The sequence below is a fragment of the Larimichthys crocea genome, chromosome IX, assembly GCF_000972845.2.
Source record: "Larimichthys crocea isolate SSNF chromosome IX, L_crocea_2.0, whole genome shotgun sequence".
NCBI lineage: Eukaryota > Metazoa > Chordata > Actinopteri > Sciaenidae > Larimichthys > Larimichthys crocea.
In genome coordinates, this window is record NC_040019.1 from 5,908,006 (window position 1) to 5,928,003 (window position 19,998).

A 19,998-nucleotide genomic window follows, 5' to 3' on the forward strand; every position below is an offset into this window, starting at 1 on the left:
ACAAGTTTGTACAGCTGCTGTATGAAATGACTAAGAGGAGTCATAATTATCACTCATGTCAAAACACGAGAAACAACTCATATCTTTCGGTAAAAGATGTTGTAGGAAGGCTTATTTTGAAACAAATTTTTCATTTCCATTTTCACTTTATTCAGTTTTAGTATTTCTGTCTTTACTTTGCTGTGAAATTGAAATGAGATCAGATTCTGATGTATGTAAATTGGGAAGAAAAGTTATAGATTGTATGAAATAAATTCAGTTGTTATGAATACATAATTTATTTATACAAAAAAAACTAAATGTCCGTTTTCTTTCTATGTGAAACAAGTTTGTACAGCTGCTGTATGAAATGACTAAGAGGAGTCATAATTATCACTCATGTCAAAAACACGAGAAACGACTCATATCTTTCGGTAAAAGATGTTTTAGGAAGGCTTATTTTGAAACTCCTTTTTCATTTCCATTTTCACTTTATTCAGTTTTAGTATTTCTGTCCTCACTTTGCTGTGAAATTGAAATGAGATCAGATTCTGGTGTATGTTAGTTGGGAAGAATAGTTATAGATTGTATGAAATAAATTTAATTGTTATGAATACATCATTTATTTATACTAAAAAAAAACTAAATGTCCATGTATTTGGACAAATGTAGCATTTTAAAATTTTACTTGGAAGTCATCTAACAGGAAAACATCTGAGCGTGACCCAAAGTGAACTGTGTGACCCAATGTTTGGTACATCGAAAAAGAACTACATTTTTTAGGGTAAAGGGCCGTGCTGTTATCGTTGAAACTGTTGCAATATCACCAGCATGTTTTAGGTTTTTAAAAGGGGGTCAAAATCTATCTGGATTAGCTAAACACAACAATCAGGCATCGACCAAAGTATTAAATCTGAAAAAAAAGTGGAACCACAATCCCAAGAGCCCAAGTGAACAATTTAAATAGTTTTTTATTAATAATGATTTTTCCATTTGTAGCACTGCTTTTATCTCATTTTCTTGAAATGCATGATGTATATAGCTAGCCTTCAGTGGACAAGAGGACATCAATGTGTGTGTGTCTCACACACACAGCACACCTCACAGACCTCCACTACACACTCTGCACAAGCTGAGAGCTGCCGCCTGTGCAATGAGACAACAAAATAAAATAATAATAATTAAAAAAAAAAAACTTTCACACACACACATACATACACACATCGGCAGACGTGCACAAACTTGTTTCCTTCTGTTGCACTGCTTGATGTTCCTGAGGACCACGGCAGGGGAAAAACAAAAAAACAAAAAAAAAGTGCAAAAAAGCTGAGTGACAAATGTTGATCAGAGGCATGAGGAACAGTCAGACCAGAGACACAGAAATATGATAAAACACAATTCCTCAGCCAGGGCCATGGCCTACCTGGATTAATATCCACATAATTATAAATGTATCTATGATCTTTGATTTTAAAGCACGGCAAACAATTAACAAGTTACTCTGAGAGTAATTATTATATCTAATCTGCTGGAAAGACTGATGACAATTTGGAGCTCAATTTAAGAAACTTATTCACATCACCATAACATTTTATGTAGTCGATTTAAGTGTATTAGGAGCTGGCAATAATTGGTCAATTGGTCAAATAATAGTGAACAACTGATAATATCCACAGGCCATTGGAAACATTGAGGTTTTAAATTTGATTCACAAATTTATGGAAAAATCCCACACTTTGTTTGTTTTCACCAATATGTCTAATCTACAGTAGTTGTAGTTACTTTCATTAGTAATCCAAACACTGCATGATAAAAATGATGGCATTGAAACTTGTGTGTCTTGCCAAGGACACAGCGCCCCCCTCTGGTCAAACAGGTGTCTCAAAACCTTAACACACCCACAAACATCCCACAAACATGTCACATCCTGCAGACCTTCAGTCGTTTTAGGTTTTTTACACCTGACTTATCTGCTTTGCCATCAACTTGTCAAAACAATATTTATAAGCTGGGAAATAGCGAATTGGCTCTTGGTCAACATACAACCACTGTAATCCAGAAAAGGTTGCTCCCTGGCTGGCTCCGAGTGCCTTTTACAAAAAGCTAGAGAAAAAAAAAAAATCAACTGCCATTCGATTGTCTTACACTCATGCATGAATCCCGTTTTTTTTTTTTTTTTGAAAACAACAAAATCACAAAGCTATGATTTCACGCAAAGAAAACCAAAAGTAAACACATGAAGCAGTGAAACAATCAAAGTATAATTAACAGTTCCTTTAAAAATAATAATTTAAAGTCATTTAAAAAAAAAAAAGTGAAAATAGAAACATCTTATTCAGAGTGATCTGCTGTGGGGCTGTTCAGTCAGGGTTGACAAAGCGTGACCCTCAGTCACAAGCATCATAACAGCCAAACTGTGTTCCCTTAAGATACGTAAATCACACTTTACTTCACGACATAATCTTCATCATTGGTCACTCATTTCTTTTTCAGACATTCATGAGAACATTTCACACTCATCATTAAAGAATTATTAGAAGTGAAAGAGAGCGAGAGAGAGAGACTCCACACCACAGAGGGAAGCAGGGATGAAACTCAAAATCTATCAAATGGCTTTGTTGGTCTTTGAGGATCACCGTCAGCAGACTGTGTCATGGTCAGCTGTGTCAGTCAGTCAGTCAGTGCAAAGTATGAACTAAGAAAAGCCGTTTATACATCTTGAGAATCAGTCTGCAGAAAACAAAGCAGCCTAAAACTCATGAAGAATAAGTCCTCTACACTACAGCCTTCTTCACATGACTCATTACACAACCACCGTTGGCAAAAGCCAGCCTGGCCGTACTGTAGGTGACTCAGGATGTGGACAGTCGCAAAAGGTAAGACAAAAAGTCACAGGGTAATTACACACAGCACACATCGGCAAAAGATATTTGCAAACAGTTTGGAGTGTGTAGTTAGAGTTTCATGTCACCAGTCCCTCCATCAAACACTCAACGAACTCCAATTAGGACATTTCTGAAATATAATTAACTACTGCTTATACCATTGTCTGAATCAACATGAGCACAGCAAGATGATGCAGACACGGCAGAGAACGAGGCTCGGTAACCTGACGGAGACAGCGAGGATCAAACAAGAAGTGCCAGCTCGAGGGGTTGGAGGGGCCACGGACAGAGAGGGAGAGGGAAGATAGAGGGTAGGGTTAGAGAAGGATTAAAGGAAAGGATTGGGGTGCTTGCTTGGCAGAAAGACGATAAAGGCTTGGTATAAAAGGTGCTGACCAAAAGGAAACTTAGGGGAACAATATCTAGAAGACAAACCGAGAAACAAACAAGTAACGAATAAGACAGCTAGTTGACAAATTAAGGTTACAGCTGGGACTAAGTAAAGACAGCAGACTTGCAAAATGTTGGACTCTTGCCCATTGAGAGATCAACACAAACTCTTTCTGCACCTGGCAGGATAAAGGTGCCAGTTGCTGGGCTGCCATAAATTCTTAGCAGATGATTTTCAGGATAAAATATGAGCTCCCAAGATTTAGGCCAGCTTTGCAACTACGACAGGGAACTCGGAGACAGATAAATTAGATTATGGTAGATAGAAGCTGAATGAAGTCCAACATAGGGAACCATGTGAGAGACTATATGTGGACCAGGGCCTGTGAATCTGGGAGGTGAACTCACAGTAAGGCACAGTGCTCTGCTTGTGGTTGCTGATGCTCATTCATGCTGCTACAACCTCTGATGACAGCTACTGCGAACAACAGACAAAACATCGATGACAAAGCACATTTTCTCTTCTTCTACCGCTCTGCTTTGACGCACCTCCTCTGTGACAGTGTACCCTACTCCTGCCTTTAAATCTTTGGATCTTTCGGCTCTTTTGAATCTGGCAGAACATCTCACTTTAGCACCAGGAGTATTGTTGAAAACGCAAGTCCTCGCCAACTGGGTGATTTGGTGCTCCTCTATCTTCAGTCAAGTCCTCTTCGTATGTTTTAGAAGAATATACACACACACACACACACACACACCCTACGATAGGTAGTCTACCTTTTAGGACAAAACCTGCACAATATAGCCAGACAAACATACTGCACACCAGTATGTGGACAAGTCCTGTTTGTGGAAATAGCCCCCATGTATTTAGCCCAGGGTTGAATCAGTCAGATCACTTGACTTTGTGTTCCAGCAGCTGATATCAAATGTTTACTACAGCTTCATTGTTGAGGACTCCAAGAGTTACTGAAGCACGGATTTGGATACACATAAAGCAAAAAAAAAAAAAAAAAAAAAAAAAAAAAAAAAAAAAAAAAAAAAAAAACCTGATACAGTTGCACTATAACAAAAGAGAAAGCTTTTACAACAACATAAATTACTAAAACCTCTCTTAAATATGTAAACAAACAGTAGAACTTAAATATATTTGGTGTGATGCAAACATATTCAAAAACAAAGCTTTGTTTTATATCAGTGCTTGTGCAGCTGATTATTGCACTGCAAACGCTGGAGCCCTATTGCACTTTAGTGAATCTGTCATCTTCAACCACCGGTCTAATTTCTCTTCTGTAACCGCGAGTTACATGTCACTTCCAAAAAAATCCCTCACATCCTTATGTTATTCCCTTTTTCCGAAAAAAACAAAACAAAAAATAGAGTTTCGTGGCTCATTTTCAAAAAAGGTGGAAACGATGACGAGAAGATCGAGAGAATTTAAGCAAATACTTTCAAGCAAGTGAACTCAGTTGGAGGAGAGCTAGTTGTCACACAGGTTTGTCACTGCAGGCTAAATTGTGCAGGTGAAGTCGACAGTTGAGACTTCAGTCTTTCACGAAACAATCTCGCTGACGAAACAACGAGCCGAGAGACAGTTTAGGTCCTCATGGGTTCCTCTGTCCCGCATACTTTTTGTACTGAATCCATGCTCCACCTCAGCATCCTTTAAGTCTGTGGTTTTCTGTAATTTTCAAAGTTTTTGCATTCTTGATGCCAGGCAGTCTGTACTCCACATCCCCCTCCCAGTTGTGTCCCCCAGCAACACATCTGGTTTGATGGACCAGGATGGACAGGGGTGGTTGAGTGAGACCTGTGTGGGGAGGAACTGTGTGGCTATGAAGGGTGGTTTTCAAGTTACCAAATAGACCTGGTTATTAGGTTTGTGCCCCTCTCTGTGTTTGCTGAGGTAGCGAGAGGAGTTGCCGGGGGAGATTGCAGAAGGGATGGATGGAGTGGTGCTGTGTATGTGTGTGTGTTTGTGTGTGTGTGTGTGGCGTGCATACGTTTGTTTTTAGGGATTTTAAAGAGCAAAGTGGGAATACAACGTTTATGTGGGTGTATGAGTAAATGTGTTGGCATTTGAGTCTAATCTGCATGGAGTGTGTATGGCTATTACTTGTAGTACTTGTGTATATGGGGACAAGTTCCTGTATTCTGCTATCCTGGTCGAACAAAATTGTCTTCTTTTCTGTATCTGTATTGGTATGTGTGTGTGTGTGTGTTTGCGTGTGTGTCTGTGTGTACATGTAGTGGTCAGCCTGGTCATCACAATTTGTGTTTCCCTGTCAGTATGGAGCGGTAAAGCTCGTCGTCCAGCAACGTGTAGCGCCCTCTGCTGGAATCCAGGAAGTACAGTCTGTCTGACACAGCGCTGGGATCAAAGCCGTCCCGACGTAAATCTGTCTTTTGAAACTTAAAAGTTCCTGAAAAAGAGACAGAGAGATGATGTAGGTATTTGAATTATCTAATTATTATATCTTGACTGTCTTACTGCTGTAAAAAAAAAACTGTTTACCTGTCTTGTTAACCTCCGGAAGGAAGCGGAGGAACACAGGTCTGGCGTACGGAGGGAGGGCCTTCTCCATGTCCTTCACAAACTTCTCCAGGTCAGTGGAGTGAGACGGATCAGCGATGGCTGCCATTCCAGCCTTTCCCTCTGCTCCTGATCACACAGAAGATGGCAGAGGATTCATTTTGTGCAGGTTTCATGTCAAACAGATGCTTCTTTGTGTTTGTGCAAGGAGGCCATGAATGCTGCGCAGAACCCTCCTTATGTCTTCACACAGTATCTCATTTGTACACTTCCCTTTCATAGATTAGTGCTAGTACTCTGTTAGTTTCTGTGTAAGTGTCATCACATCACAAGAAATATTTCATATTCTGTATGCTGTGATCTGTGTGACTTGTGCATCTTTCGTCATTTGTCACTGTGCATGCCAAATTAGTTCACCCCCTCTGGCGATTAATAACGTTATCCAATCTAATCACAGCGACTGGAAAGTGGCATCTGTGATTTGTCCTTGGTGTCAGCAGTCTGCGGAGTCTGAGCAGCTTTATATGTGATGACATTTGAAACTGCCATAATTGATTTCATGTCACAATAGCTTTAGAGTAGGCCATATTAAAAAACACAGTATGATGACTGAAGCATGTATACTTAAAGATTTTACCTGGTACTTCCACTCCGTAGACAACTACATCTTTCATGTCTAGCAGCCTGCTGAGAGTTCCCTCCACCTCGGTCGTTGAGACGTTCTCTCCTTTCCAGCGGAAAGTGTCTCCTGTGCGGTCCTTGAAGTACATGTGTCCACAATCATCCATGATCAACACATCGCCTGAGGAGACAGAGAGAGAGGAAATGTCAGATACATTTAGACAGTCAGCACTGGATACAGTGAATTCAATATGTGTGTGTGAGTGTGAGTGACTCTAACCAGAGAGATAGGCGCTGTCTCCCTTCTTGAAGACACTATGAGCAATCTTCTTGCTGGTTGCTGATTGGTTGACATAACCATCGAACCTCCGAAGAGGGTCGTTCTGAATGATCCTGCCAACAAGCTGTCCGGGCTCGCCTAGAGAGAGAGAGACAGAGACAGAGAGAACAGAAGAATTCATGAATGTATAACTAGCATTTATGTGAAATCAAATTACCATTTTCACACACACACTGGATTGTTTGAGCTCTATCAGGGCTGCGTGTGTCTGTGCATGCCTGTACAGACACACGCAGCCCTGATGCACAGGGCTATGTAATAATTTTGCTCACAAAAGCCTCATTGTAGTCTTATAATAGCTTATTAACCTACACGCGTGTTCAACCCACTTGCTTAGTCAGTAACGTATGATGTTAAAGATCTAAGAAAAACATCGGCTGCATTCGTAGAGATAGATGTACAGTATTTTGTACATGGACGATGAGTTTTCACCTAAAGTTCTCTTAATATATCTGTCATTTCATTTAACATTTGTTATTTATAAACAACAAACAGAATGATTTACATGTGCCCAGCTTTGTGTTCAGCTTTATTGTACTCATAATCACGTGTATGATGTGGATGGGAGCAGCTGTGCAATGCTCCTGAGGAGTTTTTTCTGTGAGTACATTTAAGCTTCCCAAGTGTAACGTTTAACATGCATACACATAAAACCTACCAGGTTTGCAGGGAATACAGACGCCATCAGGTCCCCTAATGAGCTCCATGGTCTCTTCATCAACCCTCACCAGCCTGATGGGGTAGATATAGGGTAGGATCTGGCTGTTGAAGCCACACGCTCCAACCTAGGTCACAGACAAAAAAATAAAAATAAATCAACAACCACAAAGCTTTCAGTGATGCAAGGAAAAGGAACGGCAGACCAGTTCTAACCAGCCAAAAACCTGCAGCGCTATATCTGTTGTGTTGTGTTGATGAGGAGCTACCCAAACACATTTTTAGAATAGCAGAGTGCATAACATGAAGAGGATTTTAGAGTAGTACAGAAAAGAAAAGCCTTTTGAACATAACGTGAAAGGACTTGAGTGAGTAGTGGTAGTCTTGAGGATTTTAGGGTATTTCTCTACAATGACACCAGTTCAAACACATTTCAAAAATATTGCCAAACATCCCCCAAGGTCGCAGGACACATCCCCACCTTGTTGCCGAAGTTTCCCAGGCTGCAGTTGCACTCCGTGGCTCCGTAGAACTCTGCGATCTGCGGTATATTAAAGCGGTGCATGAACTCCTCCCATATGGACTGACGTAGGCCGTTACCCAGCGCCATGCGCACTCGATGTTGTTGCTCTGTGTCCCGAACTGGCTGGTTCAGCAGGTATCTGCAGATTTCACCAATGTACTGCACAATCTGTAAGGAAGAATGGAACAGGATGGCAGTGAGGAAAACAAAAAATAGCTTAGTGAGACAGAACAGAGATAAGAATGGACCAATTACTGATTTAATGCCAAGCGTACAATAATGAAAAGGTGATTCAAATAGATTAACTGTGGAATAACATTAAACTTTTTATAGAAAACGATAGGAGAGATATCTTTTCAGCAATGCTGTGAGATCTCGGTGTGCTACTCTGCCCACTAAATCTGTGTCAGTGACTTGTGTTCTACATTATGCTTACAGTGCAGTTGTATTTGACACAATCGTCCCAGAAACGCGAGGCGGAGAACTTCTTTCTGATGACTACAGTCATGCCGTGTATTATACACTGGCCCACTCCCACAATGTTACCTGTAGACGAAGAAACAGAGTCATAGTTACAGAACACCAGTCTCAACGTGGAAATGTACAAAGGCATAACTTAAGGCAACAACATGCAACCTACTTCTTCCTTTAAAATAGCACCTATTATACACGATGACCTTCATTTATCTGAAATTGACTTTTCAGAAATGTTGTTTGTTCACCATTTTCTGTTAGCAGAAGAAGTCAAGAGCACTGAAACTGAATGTATGCCAGAAAAGATCCAGTGGAAAGAAAACAGGTGAACATGAGCACCACTTTTTTTTTTGTTATGGCGGCTGGTTTCAGCTACTGTCTTAGGCTGGATGCTGTTTCAAGCTAGAAGGTTCATCAGGATGAACATAATGAGGAAGTTAACTGACTGAAGGGAGTAATTGTGGACTTCCTGACAAGAGGAAGTTGCATATTGCAACTTTAAATCTCAACTGTAAAAACACACACAGTCAAAGTTTTACCTGCAGAGTGGTAGAGTGGAAGGCAATCATACAACACGTCATCTGATGTCATCTTAAAGCCATAATAAACCAATGCTGCCATGCGGTAGTACCTGAAAACCGATGTGGGGTGAGACAGGGAAGGAGAAGAAAGTAAATAACATTTTTTTTATTTCTCTTCTACTCTCTTCTATCAGTATGTACACTACACATGAAAGTTACAGGATCAACACAGCTGCAATTCCTGTGTGTCTGTTAGTTAACTGCACGGCTCCTTCCCACCTGCTGTGAACAACAATAGCAGCTTTAGGCATCCCAGTGGTTCCTGACGTGTAGATGTAGAACAGGCGATCTGAAACAGACAACAGAGCAGTAGTGAGATAACACACATATCAACAACTGAACGTGCCATGACTGGTTTTGAGTCTGGAAAAAATTAAAAGCTCTGTTGCGTTCAAGTGTGCTGTTTCAATTTAGTCTTTTTTTTAAATAAACATTTTGCTGAATCCTCCCTTCTGCAGAAGTGTAAAACGCTTTGCTTTGATCCTTAATTACAGGCCTATTCACAGTTTTGATTGCAAGCTGAAGTTACTGCACTTAAGGATGGGAGCAAAATGAATCCCCTTTTAAAGACTGTGAAAATTAGACAATTAAGTCCCCTTTTATCAGAGATGCACTGTGATATGTAAGCAAAGTGACTTCTAGATGTATATAAATTGTCTCTAGATCCGTTTGAGATCACAATCTGTTTGGATTTGGCTTTCCTGCCCACAACTGATTTTTATCTGTAATAAACTTCTCTTTCTTCTGCTAAACAGAAGAAAGAGCTCTGACGTACAGCTGGCTCTGGAGGCTATGTGCTACCACAATTGGCATAAGCAAATCAGCTGTGTGTGTGCTACGTGTACAATCCTAACAAAGCAGCAGAAACCCTGGTGCAATGGTACTCATTGACATTCACTCTACACAACGTACTGTGTGTATATGCACATTTCTAATCAGCTCTGAATGTGGCCTGACCGGTCTGATCCTTATGTATTTTGGTTGCCATCTGTCCATATAACCAGATACGTATTTTTCCAAATGTGAGCACGACCAAAGGTCACAGGTTTTATTGCTAGAGCAAGCCTATGTGGCATATAATGATGAGAGCAAAGCTGAGGGAGCAGGTAGGACCTGAGTGCTGACTCATTAGCTCTGTGGATTCTCTCATGCTAGATTGCATTGTATGATGTACAGATTAAAAATCCACGAGAAGCAAATTTGGGCCATATAAATAAAATGTACATGATACATGTACATTGATTATTAATATCGGTGATTCATTTCTTGCTCACTTTGAACCATGTGTTGCACACTGGTTGCTTTAGAAACAAGAAACCTCGATAATGTTTGGTGATGAGTCATCAGTAATTCTGTAACAAGTGGAGAATTCTGCACTATAAACATTTCTCACATTAAGATTATGAGCATCAAAGGATTAGTTAAATCACTTACTTACTTAGATTACTTCATTAAAATATTTTTTTTTTGCTATAAATATATGACATAACATTAAAACAATAACATTTAAAATGATCAGCACTTAAACTGTGAATGAACACATGAAAAAACAAACAAAAAAACCCAGTGCAGAAAGATTACTCTTGACATTTCAATTCAATTGAAGTGTTTCATTATTCAACTAGATTGAGCTACGTGTTGTATCTGAGTTATTGCTTGGCTCCGAAAGGATTACTCACCACTTATCAACTGGTCTGTGCTGCCAGACCATCAGTGAACGCAAACAAATAACCGTCTGAAGTTTGCTCTGTTACTTTTGTTGAGAGTCTGTACTGAAATGTTGATTGCTAATTCATCACTAAACCACGGAAAATATCACTTGAAATCACTCCCAAAAGCATCTGTAAAATGGCTTCTTGTTAAATGAACTGCTTAGAGCCATTAATGTGCGTGATGGGGCATAGTGTTCTTACCCGTGAAGCAGCGTTGTGGCCGGCTTGGCAGATGAGACGGGGCAGCATCGAGCAGGGGCTCTAGGCACTCGGTTCCCTGTGGGACTCGTTTGGGGTCCCAGTCTCCACAGCAAAACATATGCACCGTTTTCCCCATTGAACTGTGGATCTCACATACCGCTGTGAGAGACAAGAAAAAAGATATATAACAACTAAGTATTTGTTTCATTATCACAAAGGTCACAGGTGGCAAGATATTTACGCACCACAACACTGGAATATTTTGCCCTAGTATAGACAAAGAAACTAGAGATGGTGCAATAACAGAGGAAGAAAGGAGATACGAGGCAGGGTAAGAGGGGGCAGAGTTGGTTAAAATAACTTTGGGTGTCAGATGGAAGGAGTGGGAGTGAGACAGAAAAGAGGAATATCTTGTGCAGTCTGATAAAACAGCAAGAGACTTATCAATATGTGACTGTGTTCGAGGAGAAACAACAAATTAAAACTTCATATTTTTTCCTGAAACCTCTCGCTCCGGCTGGCTCGACTTTGGCCCACTCCGTAGCAAAGAGGCTGCATTTCCAATTACTTAAAGGCATAAAGCACATGACAATCCCAGGATGAACAGCTCAAAACTCGTTAACTCTTTATAGCTGTTGAGATCAGGGCTTTTGAGATTGGGCAGGGAACCAGAAGAGGGTCATGAGGAGATTGAAATAGATCCCCAAGTCTACTGAGCTGCTGCAATTTTATATTATTAATGCCTCCCATGTCTAAGCAATGTAAGACACTGCAGGTTAGTAGATGCGTTTTCTGCATACACCTTGCATGTGTTTTCCTTCATCATTTATCAGTCAATTCACTGACTAACTCAGACTTTGACTGCTGCAGATTGATTACAGACATCACTCCACTTCCCCCTTCACCACGTCTTCCCTTCTTTCCATCCATCAGTAGGTTAAAGCTCCAATGACTGATATGAAAGAGACACCTCCTCCGAAACCCATCTAACTTTTATGACCTCTGCTGCTTTCTCCCCGCACCACTTACCGCTCTCATCAAAGCGGAAGCAGAACAACACTCATCAGCGTAAATCAATGTCGAACAGTTTGTAAAGCTATCTGAGACAAACCTCTGATTTTTTAAATATAAACGTCACTGCTTCTCTAATCTCTACCAGTCCTCCCTGCTCTTACCATCAGTCAGCTCCGAGCCAAACACCACTGCCTTGGCATTAGAGATGGTGACACAATGGACCAAGGCCTCTAGTCTCAAATTGAAGTTGATTAGAGCGGCCTCTACTCCGATCTTGGCCATGCCCAGCCAGAGGCCCACGTACTGGGACCTGTTCTCCATGAAAAGGGCCACCACATCGCCTTCCTGAAGAAAGAAACAAACAAAGGAGGGCCTTATCAAACCGATTGTCATCAACTGACTAGTCTATAAAGTGGGTCACAGCAAGAGTCCTGGATGGATACAACATTTTTTGGACCTACCTTGAAACCCCGTTCCAGCAGCAGGTTAGCCACTCTGTTGGAGTACTCATCCAGCTGATGGAAGGTCCACCTCTCCCCAGTCCCCTCGAAGATCAGTGCCGTTTTGTCCCCGTGGCGGCGCACTGTTTCAGCAAAGATCTTGGGAATGGTGTTCTTCTCTCTGAGGTGACGTTTGACATTCATCTTCACCCGCAATAACACACCTGCCGCACTGAGGGAGCAAGAGAAAACATTAGTTAACTTTTTCTGGGATGGTTCTAAATAACCATTTGCCCTTTGATGTGAAAGCCAATCCACCTCACCTAAAAGACCATTGCATTAGTTTTGCATGTTTTGGCCCATTAGCTAAAAATTGCATATACTTTTATTACTGCTAGACATTTTCCAAGGAACACCTAGGAGGTTATTAGACTGATTTCTTTTAAAGATTATTTTTTTTCGCCTTTTATGACTTTATTGATAGTACAACTGAAGATAGACAGGAAGCAGAGGGCAGAGAGAGGGGGAGTGACACGCAGTAAATTAGCTGTCAGATGCGGGATTCGAACCAGGGCCAGCTGCAGCGAGGACTATAGCCTCCACACACGGAGCGGCCGCTTAACCCACTACGCTACTGACCACCCCTATTAGACTGATTTCTAAGGTGTTCTGACAGTTTGTTGGCGGCCAAGCTTTCAGAACTGTCAATATTTGCAACTGCTTAATATGCAAAAATAGTATGACATTAAAGGGGCTAAAGGGCTAAAATATGCATTGAAAGTAATTTGATATTCAAACAAAAATACAAAATGCTCAACTTTAGTTCAACCTACTAAGGTCATTTATTGCCAACACTAGGCATAAAATATGACACAGATGGCTGGGTGGGTCCATGGGGCAAAGTCTAAGTCTACCTCACTTGATAATTTACATTTATGGTGCAAACATGTAGACAGTGGGCATTCGCCTGAGCACTGGATAATTACTAAAGAGGTAAAGATCATACTGTGCCACGTTACTTCATTGCTAAATTGTGGTGGTAATATTTTTACGATTACACAGGGGATTAGTTTCATGTTGGTCCAAATAACCATAATTTATTGTTGCCCTCAATCATTTAATTTGTAAACTTGACCACAATTAAGCTGTTAGAGCTCATTACGTTGCATAAGTTACACTATATAAGTCACACTATCTAATTTATTTCTCTTGTTAAGATACTTCTTATCAAGCTGATCTCAGTTTAGACCTTTGGAAAGATCCCGTGATTTGACACTGTGGTTTCCTCATTCATGCTCAAAACTATTTACAAATCAACTCTAGCAAACACAAATACTTTCTGCCTACTAAACCATCCAGTTACAATCTCTGGCATTTGCAGGGATCAGAGTGTGTATTCTTGAGGTTAGTTTAATTTACAAAAGCCTTGAAATGTGAACCTTGGCGCTTCTTACAGAGTAAATATCTAAGCCTTGTCACAGCACATTACACAATAGGAATTTATGAGTCACGGTGTAAAAGGCATGCTTTAACAGTTTCAAACAGAGTGTATTTCTAACTTTTAGGATTCAGACATGGTTAAGGGAAAACAACATTGTACATATTTGTATAACAACAAATGTGATAACTGGTTGAAACAAAGCTTTATTGACTTTCTTTATCTTTAAATATATAATAATATAATATATAGCCCTGGGAACCATGATCTTTATCTCTCCTTTTATTTAGTGGGACACAGAAAAACACTACCATTACTGGTTAAGTCACTTTCTGTTAAATTACCTGTTCTACTACTATTCTTGTTAATGAGGGGAAAAAGGACATAACTGCAAACAAATTACCATGGTTACCCTCAAGAGTAAATATTGGCTTAAGGCAAGACAGTTAAAAGCTGTGCACCTGCCCCATCCTCTCTATTGTTCTCGGTCTAAAATATTTCAGACCACCTATCATGTCACAAAGTTTCGAAACACGCATGACAGGAATATGCAGACGGTTGCTAGCACTGGCTGTACAACTAGGCCTGTAGAGGAAGAGCCTTAAGGTTTTGTGGTAAATTCTTCAAAGCTGTTCTCAGAGGTGACAGGTTGTTTTTCAAGGTTGAAAGACGTGAGAACGTTTCACTTGACAACCTCACACAGGCGAAAAGTTCAGTAATCAGACTTGCAATGAAGTGCATGACGTCCCCCCTGATGTCACTGTTTTATTACATTTCATTCAGTCAAGAGGTGATGAATGATAATTCAAATATAAAGCCCTCACATATCTACTCATGTCTTTGCCTGTGGTGTGAACAAAGACATGCGATATGTATGACAACTGTCACGTCCACGACTTGTCAGAAAATGTGTTCAAATGTTGTTTTGAATATATTTTCCAGGAATTTAGATTAAGATATCTGTAAGTATTTGCACAGTGACATATTTTTAATGTTCATATTGTTATTGTTTTTTTTTTTTATTGTTAACTGCTACACAGTGATTTTTTAAAGTCATTTTTTAACAATGCAGTGAGACTATAATGAGACTATAGTTCTAATATGGTTCTTCCAATCTGGATGTTAACAGGATCAAAATAAAGCTCAAAGTCAGCAGTTTAGCCTCATTGCCGTTGCTTCACTTCAGGTCCAATGTTCTGGAGCCAAAACCACAGAAAATTTGTCACGGTCAAAATACTTAGAGAAGATATTTTTTCCAGTGTCTCCCTTTGACAGCAGACAGTAACACAAGACCTGACTACATGAAAAATAGCAAATCTAATTTTGCAAGATGAACAACATTCAAATTCCATACGTTTTTTGGGGGGGGAGGGTTCATTAATACTAGAACCACGCACACAACTTCCCCATACTTACTGTAAGTCTCTGCCAATTGTTTTGGCAAAAATCTGCAGGAAGCTCCATCCTCCACTTCCCAGGTAGAAGATCAAGATGGCCGGGAGTACCTGGTACCATGGCAGGCCCACCAGCAGCCTCAACACAAACAGCAGGGCCGTGCAACACGCTAGACGCATCATCCTGAAAGAACGCAAGCACATGTAAGAATAGATACAGATAATAGCTGCTGACCGTGGCGACTATTCACAAACATTTCAGACCAGACATTAGTTCAGTAGGAGAAAGGTTACGTGTGGTTTTAAACAAGCGAACAAAAAACATCTTGGAGCAGCATCTTCAGAATGCTTGTCAGGCCACTTAGGAATGTTAAATATCAGGATTTTCTTTTACACATCCTGCGCCTGTTTCTATCCACTGACTCAGCAAGCTTGTAATGAATGAGGGAGAGGTTAGCGGTCTTGTATTTAATCAGAAATATGTAAAACAAAAACAATAACAACTACACATACAAGAGATGCACTACACATACACTATTAAAGCCCAGGGCTGCTGGGACCTTGGGGGGGGGGGGGGATCCTAACTCAAAGCAAATCAGCTATGGTGACAGCTGAGAGCAGAAGAGGACAGAGTGTGTTGACATTGGTGTTCAGTGCCACCAGATAGCCAGGAAGATGATCCTAAAGCAGTAAAGGATAGGTTTAGGTGACTGCTTATTATCTATTCATTAGCCTATGTAGAAAAAAACACTGCAGGGTTGTTATTTCTGTTTGTTTCCACAGCCAAGATGCTGACTGGATATTTATTGCTCTGTCTCCCTGCATGTGGCAGTAATGCTGATGATGACTATATCATAGCAAATTCAACAAGTCTGCTGCTATTTAAAAAACCAGACCGACGCTCTGTGGTGAAAGACAGAAGGATTAAATTACTGTGAATGTCTCGACATGATAGAATTGGAAAGAAATGCATTAAGAGGTTAGTGTCCAAAGAAAGCTTCATCATGCACTGCTGCTGCTGCTGCTGCTGCCGCTACACCCGGAAATTTAAAAGGCGCGTAGCATCATATTGCGGTAGTGGATGGTGAGACGATCCAGAGGCTCAACCCACTGTTGGTCAAGACTACGCCTCACTAACCATGCCATGTGCGCTTTACAGACAGGGGCCTTGAATCGTACAAGACCCGGTTTGGATCGTGTTTAAAACGGTGCTAACCCTGAAGCACAGCTATCATGGTAACTAACAGGCGCGCCTGGGGAGGCAGGATGCGCAGCGTATTGCGCGCATCGGCTTTTGAAAAGCGGATGGACAGACTGACAGGCAACTGCCTCTTTTCTTGGAGGCTGAATATGCCGTCCACGTTCACATACATTTGCCTTTATTTGCATCAAAGTGTAGAGACACCTCTAGAGTCCCTTTTTCAATCGGGGTCGATGGCTCACAAGGTTGACAGAGGACAACAGAGACATTACCGGCGCTCTGTCTCCTTTCTCCTAGCAAATAAAAAACTGTGAAGTTGAGCATCGCGGGGGCGCACAGTCAGCTCGGGCTGTGGCTTTTTTTTTTGTGGATGATCGTTTATTTTATTGATTTAAATGCTCACATTACCTTGCACCTTGTCCACACCGTCACAGCATGTAGGTGCGCAGAAAATCCCAGACGTGAAACTCGTTGTGCGCTGATGATTCCGCCTTGATCGGCTTATGGACTAGCCTGGTCGTCCCCTCCGCTCCTCTTCGCTTGGCTTTAACAGAGAGAGGGCTTCACACACACACACACACACCCAGGGCGAGAGAGACGGACGCACGCACCGGGATCCCCTCCTGTTGTTAATACCACAACGAGCTGCTGCCGCTCCTCTCCTCCGGCCGTCAAATTTGCCAGGCTGTGCGCGTCGACTTTGACCCGGCGATCATCATCCCTTCATTGTCACAAAACATTCATATCATTTCTGGGTTCATTGTATCCGATAAGCCCGCTAGCAAGCGTAATTCAAATGACCTTATAATTTTCTTAGCTTTGCGCCCGCCCACCGTTGTCAGCGTCCCATCAGTGTGCCTGGAATAAAAAGCTGACGGACGGCTGCCTTAGCAAATCGGAGGTGGTGTTTTTTTTAAACATCCCCCATCCGGCATGGGCGGGGTTTGCGGCACTGGTGAAGAGGAAATGCGGCGAGGCCCTCCCTTTGCCTGGCTGCCTGCCTGCTCGCCTCGCCGACAGACAACGAAAGCAAGCAAGCGCGCACGCAAGCGCGCACAAGCAGTTTCCACCCGGTAGTGACACAAGGCCATGATGCTGAGCCGTGTGGCGTTAAATGAGCCCAGCCTCTACCCGTAGAGTCCGCCTCATCACGTCCATTCATTCACTGCGCGCTCAGATGGGTTTTTGAATACGCATCCGACCCGTGGATGAGCGAGGAATGAGGGAGGACCAGGGTGGCAAACAATAGCCGGGGCTTTACTATCATGTGGCACTGAGGGGGCCAAGATCCACAATAAAAAAAGAAAAGAAAAACTAAGAACCATAATCCATCATCCTGCAGGTTTTCACTGCAGCCAAACGCACATCAGCTGCTGGCTTCAATTGTAAAGCCTTTGCATGCCTGCTTAATTGAAAACCTGCAGACTTGCAACCAATAAGTGTTAAAATATTCTACACGTGGCTGATTATATGTTAAGTACTGCATGACCAGACAGCACTGAATGATGACAATTCCTTTTGCTGATTACTGCAACACTATCTTTAGCCCGCAACGGCCATATAATAATTCAGGGCTACTTTTAAATGACTTTTTGCACAGTGTTGATTACAGCAATGTGTCATATTGTGAAACACATTGCATAATCAGGCAAGATTATGAAACATCTACTCTAAGAAACAGTTGTAGGTCACTGCCGAAGGTTACCCCGGGTGACACTTATTTGTTAACTCTTGCAAAATACACAGTTAAGTGCATCCGCAGCAGTACTGACTAATCGGTAAGAAAGTCAGAGTTTTACATTGCAACCCTGTGAGCACCTTGATCCTCATCTATCATTTGGTGTATTAACATACGGCACATCACGCCGACCCCAGTGAGATTGTACGCTGATGATAGGTGTTGCAGAAATCAGGATAAGAAAATAGGATGAGCTTTGACCCGTGAATTAAAGGTAAAAGTGCATGCACATGTTGTGTTTTGTTGTGCATATCTTGACTTCATACAGTCATATAACACCCATCATCATCAGGGCTGTGAAGCTCCTCTACCGCTATCTGTCCAAGAAGACACATTATCAGTGACAGATAAGGACACACCCAGTGTTTTATGCCAATAGTCTGTGTTCTTACTGAGTGTTTCAGACAAGCAGAGCAACATTGGGGACTTCTTAAAAAGAATGTAGGTACTCAACCCGGAGTTTACAGTTAAACCTTTAGACGGTCCCATGGACATAGACAGGAAACTGTAAACGAGTGTGACAGTTGCTTAATATCCTTTTTAAAAAGTGGCCGGGTGGTGACCTGGCATCCACACTTTCAGCCGATCAAGGCAAACCATGAGGCACATGCAGCCCAACCAGTAAAACCATTACATAATAACCTATATATAACAACACCTCCAAAACAGATAAACAGGCTGAGATGTCTTTAAAAAAAAGTGCTGTATCCAAAATACTTCTCAGTTTTTCCACATTCAGTCAGTCTACTGTGTTTACAGATTACTGTGGTAATACTATACTAACCATAGTGGTAATATATGTGGTTATACTTAGTCACATGTATTTGGAGTTGAACAATATAGAAATTCTTTTTCGTTGTCCACTAGGAGATAGCTAGAGCTGTGCCATCTAGAGTAACTATAGCTTTAGATGAGAGTTGCACAGTTGATAGAGGCCATTCGAAAACTGCACATCATCCAAGTGTTTATTTCCTTGGTTTCTTCTGGCTTGATCAATGATTCCTAATAATATGGCCTAAAGGAAGCACATGTAAGGTGAATAGCACCGGTCCAAGCACAGATCCTTGTGGAACTCTGTGACTAACTTTGGTGTGCATCGACAAACTGAGACAAATCTGATAAATAGGACTTAGTTTATGTTCCTTTGATGCCAATTAGATGTGTATCAGATGTGTAAGTGTGTAACAGGATGTGTGGTCAATGGTGTTGAATGCAACACCAAGATCTAATAAGGCAAGTACAGAGACAAGTCCTTTGTCTTTTTCCTGACTGAAAATCTTCAAATAAACAATTCTTATGGAGAAAGTCACACAACTGACTGGTGTCTGTTTTCTCAAGAGTCAAGAGAAAGGGAAGGTTTTATATAGGTCTGGCTAAAACCTCTAGATCAAGAGTGGGCTTTTGAAGAAGAGGTTTATTTACAGCTTCTTTGAAAGGACTGTGGCACATAGGCTGATAATGAAGACAGATTAATTATATCTTGCACAGGAGTGCTAATTAAAAAGGTAAAACCTCTTTAAGAAGCCTAACTGGTATGGGGTCTATGAGACAGGTTGATGGTTTAGCTAAAAAAAATCGTTGAAGCTGTGTTTGAAGATAAATTGGTGCTTGTTGAGGGCTGGGGTTGATGAATATTTGTCTCTAATAGTTAGAATTTTATCAATAAAGAAGCTTGTAAAGTCATTACTACTGAAGCCTATAGAATACATGGCTCAGTGGAGCTGTGGCAACAGTGCTGAAAAGAAATCTGGTGTTCTTATTTTCCTCTGTTAATGATGAGTAATGGGCCGCTCTGGCATTGCTGAGAGCCTTCCTATATGTTTTAAGAACATCTTGTCAGATAAAAAGTTGGAGAGAAGGATGGATTGGACTCTGTG

General features: G+C 41.3%; 1 protein-coding gene across 1 annotated transcript; it reads right to left on the reverse strand.

Moving 5' to 3' along the window:
- Positions 1-930: 930 nt before the first annotated feature.
- Positions 931-17,921, reverse strand: slc27a4 (solute carrier family 27 member 4). The gene is made up of 15 exons (XM_027282152.1): positions 17,185-17,921; positions 16,792-17,104; positions 15,205-15,366; positions 12,372-12,582; positions 12,072-12,255; positions 10,897-11,055; positions 9,203-9,272; positions 8,942-9,033; positions 8,365-8,474; positions 7,887-8,096; positions 7,407-7,533; positions 6,689-6,826; positions 6,425-6,589; positions 5,770-5,916; positions 931-5,677 (listed from the first exon to the last, which is right to left on the reverse strand). Exons 3-15 carry the CDS (start codon positions 15,363-15,365, stop codon positions 5,520-5,522), a joined length of 1,932 nt encoding a protein of 643 aa, XP_027137953.1. The 5' UTR covers position 15,366; positions 16,792-17,104; positions 17,185-17,921; the 3' UTR covers positions 931-5,519.
- Between the last annotated feature and the right edge of the window lie 2,077 nt (positions 17,922-19,998).

Excerpts from the sequence above, each read along its gene's own strand:
- slc27a4 (XM_027282152.1), bottom strand. The coding sequence starts at position 15,365 with ATGATGCGTCTAGCGTGTTGCACGGCCCTGCTGTTTGTGTTGAGGCTG. Across the intron at positions 5,917-6,424 it reads CTACGGAGTGGAAGTACCAG|GAGCAGAGGGAAAGGCTGGA; the intron begins GTAAAATCTTTA and ends CTGTGTGATCAG. Across the intron at positions 5,678-5,769 it reads TCCGGAGGTTAACAAGACAG|GAACTTTTAAGTTTCAAAAG; the intron begins GTAAACAGTTTT and ends TCTCTTTTTCAG.